Source organism: Colias philodice, chromosome 26 (genome assembly GCF_061535455.1).
Source record: "Colias philodice isolate Cphi_HAF_F1 chromosome 26, ilColPhil1 Martin Lab GWU primary, whole genome shotgun sequence".
Taxonomy (NCBI): domain Eukaryota; kingdom Metazoa; phylum Arthropoda; class Insecta; order Lepidoptera; family Pieridae; genus Colias; species Colias philodice.
This window is the reverse complement of record NC_143111.1, coordinates 5,916,254-5,925,736: the sequence shown is the minus strand read 5'-3', so window position 1 is coordinate 5,925,736 and position 9,483 is coordinate 5,916,254. Positions and strand designations below refer to the sequence as shown.

At 32.1% G+C, this 9,483-nt stretch overlaps 1 protein-coding gene across 1 annotated transcript; it reads right to left on the bottom strand.

The window, feature by feature from the left end:
- Positions 1-1,148: 1,148 nt before the first annotated feature.
- LOC149476934 (torso-like protein) lies at positions 1,149-7,097 on the bottom strand. The gene is made up of 5 exons (XM_089711429.1): positions 6,950-7,097; positions 2,921-3,139; positions 2,284-2,578; positions 1,770-1,904; positions 1,149-1,533 (listed from the first exon to the last, which is right to left on the bottom strand). Exons 1-5 carry the CDS (start codon positions 7,057-7,059, stop codon positions 1,273-1,275), a joined length of 1,020 nt encoding a protein of 339 aa, XP_089567555.1. The 5' UTR covers positions 7,060-7,097; the 3' UTR covers positions 1,149-1,272.
- Positions 7,098-9,483: the final 2,386 nt, after the last annotated feature.

Below are 9,483 nucleotides of genomic sequence, written 5' to 3'. Positions count from 1 at the left end.
GTAACTAACATTATTTAATAGGTGTTATTCTCACTTTGTGGACTAGCTTAAATTATATAAAGTAAATTATAATTATTTACTGATGAATTGCATATTGCAATAAATGTAATTTTGGAATAAATAATATCCATCATTGAAATACAAGTACTCTTTGGTTGTAAATAAACTGTAAATGTTACATTGTTTTAATAACTAAGCCTATAAGCCTTCCTCGATAAATGGGCTATCTAACACCGAAAGAATTTTTCAAATCGGACCAGTAGTTCCTGAGATTAGCGCGTTCAAACAAACAAACTCTTCAGCTTTATAATATTAGTATAGATATGCCAGATAAATTATATTTACATTATAATTTATAAAAACCTACTTATTATACAATTGTATAACCAAAATATGTAGATATATATGTAACTATACTTATACAACGATATCTAATTTTCAATTATTTAAAATGTGTGCACTTTATTTTTCTGTGTATTACAACTTGTATTGATTCAACACATGATGAAGCTCAGTGATAAACAGACATACAAACGTGTTATAAATATGACACGATTATGATAAGAAAATAAATCGCAACCGTCATACGTGATTGTTCTTACGTTTTGTGAAGTTATCTTATCCTAAAGCGCACTGCGCAAATCTTAAGTAATTAAAGAAAGAGCACTGACTTCATTTCCAAGATTCAAAGATACCAAATTTGTCGCCTTACGCCATGACGTGACTGTATTGCCATGACGGCACCTTTAAATTTTACTCTCAACGCGCCTAAAGAAGCTTCATTTCAAAAATCTTTACGAACAAACCTCTAGATACGAATCGCTCAGTAAAACAAAAAATTGTGAATACAAGACTAAGGCCGCCTTTCCATCTGCAAGAAAACTTCCGCAAGAAATGTCCGGCAGTCTGTCTGACAGCAGCTTGCAAGTCTACTTGCAGGTGGAAACGCGGAATTAGACTTGCAAGCTTCTGTCAGACAGACTGTCGGACATTTCTTGCGGAAGTTTTCTTGTAGATGGAAAGGCGGCCTAATAAACCTACCGCTTTTATATTAGCATTAATTCAAATTATTATTAACTACGTCCTGGTTTGGTCCTAGTCTTAATTTTACACTACTAACAGAATCTATATATTGATTATATTTAAGGATTTCATTGCTACCTAAGTTTACTCAATGGTTAACACAAAAACACGTTCAGAAATAATTAAACTGGAAGACAATTGAGGCTATTTACTATTAATTATTTAGGTACCTATAATATTTCATATCTTTCACGTATTTACTTCCCATAGTCTCATATCGTTTTCTACAATTTCAGTGAATTTTTGAGCTTTATACCGATCTTTAAACAGAGGTTTTAATGTTTTTAAGTTAAGACTTAAGAGGGCTCCATTATCTAACATGTCGTCTAATTGAGACGCTAGAATTGGGTTGTAATGAAGGCGTAATAGGCTGGGTCTGGAAAATAAATACTGGCTATCTTTGAGGTTGTTTCTGGCCCAGGTTTCTACTGTTTTGTTGCCACTCGCTATCTGAAAAATAAAGACAATATATTAGAAGACAAAAATACGTGAATTTTTTTGTTTCTTCTTTCTTTGAACATAGCTTATTCTTTTGGAAATTGTGAGAACCTATATTATATCGAAGAATATTGCACTAAGCATTGCATAGTTTGATATTTATTGATGAGTAAGACAGTACAGGGGATGTAATTATTTTTAAACAAAAATTTCCTTTAAAAAATCAACAATACAAAATGAATACTTACTTTTATATCCCCGACTTGTTTCAAGAAGTATGAGGAAAAGTAAAATCTCAAACTATCAGAGTTGGATTTTCTGCGCTCCCGATACCTTATATACGACTTCAGTAAATTGTAGCCAGTTCTCTTGTACTTGAATACCTGAAATACATATATGTCATTAATAATTATGTACATTAAATTATATTCTGCGCATACATTTTTGTTTTTCACAGGCACTAATATTCTTCAGCGCTGCTTTGCTTCAGAGTAGGTATAGGTATCTGCATGGTAGAGTAAGCGAAAATTCCTAGTAGGTAGGTACAGGTAAATTACATACCTATGCCGATGTATCTTAAAAAAAATCAAAGTTCGCTAGCAATATTTCACAAGAATAGGTTTATGATAGCCCATTCGATTTCCAAATAAAGAGAAAATTGTATCTATGTCCAATTAATTATCTCTACCTCTAGGATAGGTACTGGATATCTGTGATCTTATTTTAACAAATAAATAAATTATACACTGCCAGGTCACTTACTTGGTAAATACAATTGCCAGTAACATAAGAATCAATGTAGTGCGTTCCATAGCTCTTCATAAACCGTCTTATCTCCGTAGAATCGCTTATATTCAAGTGGTCTATCGCTTTCTGAACGTAGCCTTTAACTTTTGCGTCATTGAGGCTATTTATTTTCACGGATGTTTTAACTTTTGATAGTTTAACAAGAACATAACAGCAATTATCTGGTCTCATGTCGTATTCAATGCCCAACGCTCGCATAATTTCGTTTTCCATCCAATCACCGAGGAAGGCTTTAGGTGGCATGTCTGTACTGAAAATATTATTATTAATGATTGATTTGAAAAGTTGAAGATAAAACTGCTACAACATTTAAAGAACTTTTTCATAGTACCTACTAACTAGGCAGGTACTGTTTAGCTCTATGTACGAAGATTTTCACAGATGAAAGTTTTACACTAGACTAGGTAGTAGATAGCTTTTTTATAATTTAAATTCATTCCTAAACATAAAAAAATATTTAAGTACCTTATTATATAAGTACCTCTCCATAAGTAGGTAATCATACGATGTTATAAAGACTACACAACTTAATTGACCCTCAAAACACAGAATACAATATATAATCTACAAATATTAACAATATTGACCATACCCTTCAATAGTAAAGTTCTGGAAGTACGCCTGCAGCAAATCTTCGAGTGTCTCACATAATTGTATATTCATGTCCACCATAGTGTCCCCTGGGGTGACCCCACTGTAGATGTTATCAAAGACTCGTATATTCTTCTCTCTAAATGGCTCCATCGGCTCATAACTCTCTTCCTCATAATCAGCTGATAGTACTTGCATCACTTGGGAGAGATCGCCATAACTGAAATAATAGACAACTTATAAATTTATGGTCTTACTACAAAACAATTTAAACACAGTGTAACTTTAAACCAGGGATCTGTCACTTTAATAATTATGTGAAATACGACAAGAGAACCCGCGCATAAAGTTAAACCCTGTCTAAAGTTTTTTGTGGTAAGACAGATAATTTTTTTGGTAGGTAACTATAAACAAACGGGGAGTGAGGTATACCTACTCTACAACTAGTATTTTCTGGAAACTAAAAGATTTCGTCTATTTTGTTTAATTAATATCTTTTTGAACCTAGCTTGTGAAAACCTTAATTTCTACATCGTACAATTTCTTTATTGTGAAAAAAAAACGTAGTCTACAAAGTGTCACATGGTAACAAGTAAATAAGTACAATATAAATTATAATATGCAAATACATTGCATTGTTAAGCTCTCTGGTATTTAATTTATTCATTCTATGTTTCATGGATGTTTCATAGATTTTTCATCAATCATTAGGTAGGTACTAGAAATATTTTTTTAAAGACTTATCCACCCCTTACAGCCAGCCCTTTACCTACAATGCCACATAATAATAAAATAAAACCTTATTCCAATCTGTTATTTAAAAAAAAAAGAAACAGAAAACTAACCGATTATGTATGTACTGACTTTACAATTCATGAAATTTAAAAATAAACGAAAAAAATACCCAACATGATAACTAATTATTGCATTGTCCTGTATTTCATTTATTTCGCCCAAAATTTGTGTAAAAATACCAAATACCGAATCATTTAGGTAAGTACATTATCGCTTTATATCTGTGACTGCGACCTTAACACTATGTCCGAATAGAAACAATTTGCATCATCAATTGTTTTACAATCTGAACTTGGCTCCTGATAATAGATTTAAATTTTTACATTAATTAGTATATTATTAAACTAAATAACTCATCCATACCTTGAGCGAGATTTAATTCTGAAAATTATTTAACTGTTACATTACATCAATTCGTTGTTCGTTTGTTTTGTTTTCGCATGAATAAATATTTGTATAAATAAAACAGGTTACTTTTTTTTAATACATAATTACTATTACCTTACTACCTACGTCATAAAGTTAAGCCTATGTTATAAATTATAATACATATACGTCGTTACTACTTACTAGGTACGTAAAATTAAAACTTTATTTTGTACGAAAATATTAATTAAGAGCGCACCAAAAATTAGTTAGGAAAAAGATAAAAGACAATCTAGTCACATCGTCTTTAAAATGTATTAGAATGCAGATACATAGGTATTTATTACTGTATAATAAGCAGCAATTCATTAATAATAAAGCCCTTTATTCTGAAATCAGTAAACAATTCAACATAATCTAACACTATACATAAACAAATTTTTGTTTATTTTACAATATGTCTCTAATTTCAGTGTGCCTGTTGGCATAGGCCTCCTCCAAAAACTTCCACTGGCTTCTGTCATTTGCCACCCTTCTCCACTTTGCACCTGCCGTCAGTTTCAGATCGTCTTCCCATTTTACTTTTTGCCTTCCTCTATTTCGTTTTCCATCTCTTGGGTACCACTCAGTTGTAGCCTTGCTCCATTTCTCATTTTTGTCACGCATCATGTGCCCTGCCCATCGCCATTTTTGTTTGTCTATTCTTTTGAGTATATCCGTCAATTTCGTTTTCGATCTTAGAATGGTGTTTCTAATCCGATCCTGTCTTCGTGCGCCTGTCATACTTCGCTCCATTGCCCTTTGGCATATTGCTAGTTTTTCCCTGAGCGATTTGGTCAATGACCAGGTCTCGCAGCCATAAGTCAGACACGGCAGTATGCATGTGTTAAAAGTTTTTGTTTTTATCGCCATACCAAGGTCTTTAGACTTCATTATTTCTTTTAGGGCCCAGTACTTTTTCCACCCTATAGCTATTCTCAGATTTATCTCTTTTATATTTTGTTCCGTGGTAGAAATAATCTGTCCCAGGTATGTGTATTGTTCGACATATTCGAGATGTTTATATCCAATTTTTATGTTCGTTTTTTGGTCATTTGTCATAAGTTTAGTTTTTTCGGCGTTCATTTTTAATCCGACTTTCAGACTTTCATTGTTTAGGCCTTGAATCATGACTTCTAAATTTTTGGGGTTTTCCTCGAGAAGGACTAAGTCGTCCGCAAACCTGAGGTGGTTCAATTTTTTTCCGTTTATATTTAGACCGAAATTTTCCCAGTCTAATTTTCTGAAAATATTCTCAAGAACTGCGGAAAATAGTTTGGGTGAGAGCGGGTCCCCCTGTCTCACCCCTTTCTCTATGTTGAATTCTCTACCTAGAGACTCTAATTGGATTCTGGCTTTACTGTTTGAGTAGATTTTTGTTATGATGTTAATGTATACTGCCGGTACTCCTTGTTGTTTTAATGTCTCCCATATGTACTCGTGTTTTATGCTATCGAAGGCCTTGGCATAATCTATAAAGGCTATATATAAGGTTTTGTTGTATTCATTGTATTTTTCCAACACCTGCTTGACTGTGTGGATATGATCTAAAGTTGAAAAACCTTTTCTGAAGCCCGCCTGTTCAATCGGTTGCTGTTCGTCAAGCATTGGGGTGATTCTATTTAGTATAAGTTTTGCAAAAACCTTGTATACATTTGACATTAGGCTTATGGGCCTATAATTACCAATGTCTTCCTTATCTCCTTTTTTATATAATAATATTATATGGGATTTGGTCCATTGTTCTGGAATATAGCCACTTGTCAAGATCTCGTTGAATATTTTGGTCAGAACTGGTACTAACTCTTCCATTGTTCCTTTTATTAGTTCGTTAGTTATTTTATCTGGTCCTGGTGCTTTGCCCATCTTTTGGCTTGTAATGGCCTGCTCCACTTCTTTCTGTAAGATGCTAGGAATGGTTTCTTCGTCATCTGTATTGCAACATTTACTAATTTTGGATGGTTCTTGTTCTGCGTATAACTGTTGGTAGAAATCTGTTGCTGCATCCTTAATAGTTTTTCGCTTCGAGGTGGTCTTCGATCTCTTTCTCAGTCTTGGTATCCACTCTTTCCCAGTCTCTTTTAATTCACTTAATGCTTTTTTAACGCCTCCTGTTCTTGATATGTGGAATTCTAAGGTTTGTAATCTTTTCATCTTTCGGTCTTTCCTTATGTTCTCTCTTATTTTCTTGCTTAGTTCTGTTATAAATTTTATATTTTCTTTCCCTATTTGGTTGGATATTAGTTCTTTTTTTTCATTGATTAGTTCTAGAGTTTTGTCACTAAGTTGGTATTTGTTGTGGTTTTGGTTTCTGTTTGTGGTCACATATTTCTGTAGCTGTTTCTCAAGGAGACTATATTTTTCTCTCACGTTATTTGCACCACTCATTATAACGTTCACCATGTCTTCTAGGTAATTTGTGTTAAAGCTGCTGTAGTCAGCTTTGAGTAGTCAGCAATTCATTAATAATTGAATTTACAGATACTATCGTCATTCATTATCTGCTATTAGAACTACTTACAAAGATTTAAATGGTCAGCCGATAATTACAATATTAAATTACACTCAATAGTTCACTCATTTCAATTAAACTATGATGAAATGTACTTACTATTTAAGTTAACATTATTCACATTGCGAAACTACCCAAAATATAGACGTAGAGATTGTTTTATGCACCCCATTCATAGGTAATATAGAGCCTGCGTATGTCTGTGGAGCCTGCGATCCTGTCTGTTACTTTCTATGTAGGTACCTACCTCGTATCATTATATGGAGACTCTACTATGAGTTAAAAATGTATTAAAAAAGCCGGAATAACTCAACTTACTTAGCGAAAACATCAATTGCATTCCCAATATTCAAACTATATCCAAGATCACCTTCTTCACTATCACACAAGCCACAACAGAAAAACACGGTCAATATTAAAAATAACATATTTAAAAAAACTGAATTAAAGCTGAAAATGGAACCAAAAAAATAATTTAAAACACACCGCGTGACGGCGGTATTGAAACTGAGATTTTTTTACATTTTGCTAATGTTACGCGTAAACATTGTGTGAACTTGACCCAAGAGATTAGGTCTGTATCATTGTGAACTATGCTTTAAACGCGTATCTTCTTATTATATTTATGTATCAGAACCGTTTGTTTAAGCAAGAAAACATTTAACATTGTTTTCTGCATGACTTGGTTTTAGCTATATGCGAAAATCGGCTGCAGAAAGCGAATCAATATTTTTACAGTTATATAATATAAGACCACAATATTATTAATGTAGGTACTCTACTATCTGAAAATGTTCCTGATTCAAAACTAAGTGTGATTATGTTCAATTATTCTCTAATTTATGATTTGATGAATGATGATGAAGGTCATGCATAAATGTTGGTCGATTTTGTGATTTGCGTTTGTGTCCAAAGTAAATTAGTGCAAATGTTTAATAGATTTACCTGTACTTTGGACTTGCTATTTGACCTTATAAAAAATATTTTTTTTCCTGTGAAAAAACAAAGTCTGTAGGTACTTAGTTTGTTGTGGAAAAAATTTCACAATAGGTAGTAAAATTGGAAGAGTTTGGAAGAAACTTGGAAGAGTAAAAATTTAAGTAACTTTCATTCTCAGTTATCTTCAAAATATAATAAATTTACTTATACCATTCCATATAAAATTTTAGATTAAATATCTGCCCTTCTGAAATACTTCCAAATATGTTGCCATGGAAAATGTAAACCCGGAAAATTAACGTGTTCTTTTTTTTCACCACAAATTTGCAGATAGCAGCTAGGTTAAACAGAAAAATAATTGTAGAGCAAAGTTCGCATTTTTAAATAGCATGTTTTATTTTATAAATTACGAACAAACTGACAAAGAAACATTCATATAGGTAAGCATTTACAGATCTCATCTGATCTCACTTCCCAGTGCAGACTGATTGCATTTACAATTATTATGATAATGTAGGTATATTGTTACTTCACAATAAATGTGACATTAAGACAACAAGCTACATCCTCTGGGTTCTCACGTTCCTTATTTATATTTAATGTGAAGGATGTTATAGGTATATTATAGGATCATAGTTGTTTCTAGAAATATGCTTTACTGTCATGAGTTTTTGATTTAGGTACTTCGCATTATAATTGTTTTAGGCGTAATGGCTAAGAATTCAGTGGTACTGGATTCTATTGCCTTAGGTGACAGTGTGACACAGAAGATCTAAGTATTTGCCCGTAAACAAAATTAATCGAACGATAAAGAATCCAATGAAAAATGTTGCAAGAATTTTCTTGAAATATATTATTATTTTAAAAATCTATCTTCAATTTCTCAAGTTATATCAAATTAAATCCGATCAGTCACAGATATGTTATCCCAATATGTGTTGCTAATAATTATTTAAAAGATTGATGTTATTAAATCTAATGATCTTTGGCTACATTCCGTCAAGCCGGCATTAGTAGGTATCTAGATTTACACTATGTATGTAACTAAGCAGGTCTAACTTTTTGATTCTTGGACATGCCAGTTTCCTTACAATTTTTTATTTGCTGCTCTGACCGATGAACTAATAAATGCCCTAATTGAGATATAAAAGTGACAAAATTCAAGGCCTTAGCTCAGTAATTCATGGCACGTTTTTAGATAACCCTTTGAACCGTGCGAACCAACCCTTATCATTTACATTGACTCTTAAATTAGTTGGTTTTAAATTTACAGATATATATAAAGATTTTAAAATACATCCTACAATATATTATCGTTAAATTAGCTTGATCAAACTATTATATTGACATTATCTTAAATATTTAACAATCAAGTGTTTATTACTGTATTTTTTATTTTTACTCTATCAAAGTTTGGTATACATTTTAATAATTGTTTATTTTTCAGTCACATGACTCTGCTATCTACGAACGGTTTAAACTTTATATCTGCAAATAGCAGATACTTTTTTAAAAATAATTACTGATTAGTTCAAATGTATTTTAAGTAATTTGTACCTACGACGTAGGTATAAGATATCCAGACCATTTTCTATATAATATGTACTACTACTAACTTACTACTTACCTAGTAGTAGTAGTACCTACCTATGTATGCAGACGAAACATTAGCTACAAATAAAAGAAATATTATTTTCTGAAGCGTCAAACGAGGGATAACTATTATCAAGGAGTAAAGTCAGGTGCAATATCATATTACTAGTATGTTGTATGACGTGTACTTACTGCACTATGCACACGTCATCTTAATAAATATAATTAATTCTATTAACCCACTTATCGTGGAATTAATACGTGGAACAATTAGACATATTTATATATACCTATATGCATTCAGAGATTATCCATGATAT

What these genes read in the sequence shown, in the direction of transcription:
- LOC149476934 (XM_089711429.1), bottom strand. Translation starts at nt 7,059, where the DNA reads ATGTTATTTTTAATATTGACCGTGTTTTTCTGTTGTGGCTTGTGTGAT. An exon ending in CTGGCAATTGTATTTACCAA is followed by an intron (nt 1,905 to 2,283) that starts GTAAGTGACCTG and finishes TATGTATTTCAG; the next exon opens with GTATTCAAGTACAAGAGAAC. An exon ending in AACAAGTCGGGGATATAAAA is followed by an intron (nt 1,534 to 1,769) that starts GTAAGTATTCAT and finishes TTTATTTTTCAG; the next exon opens with ATAGCGAGTGGCAACAAAAC.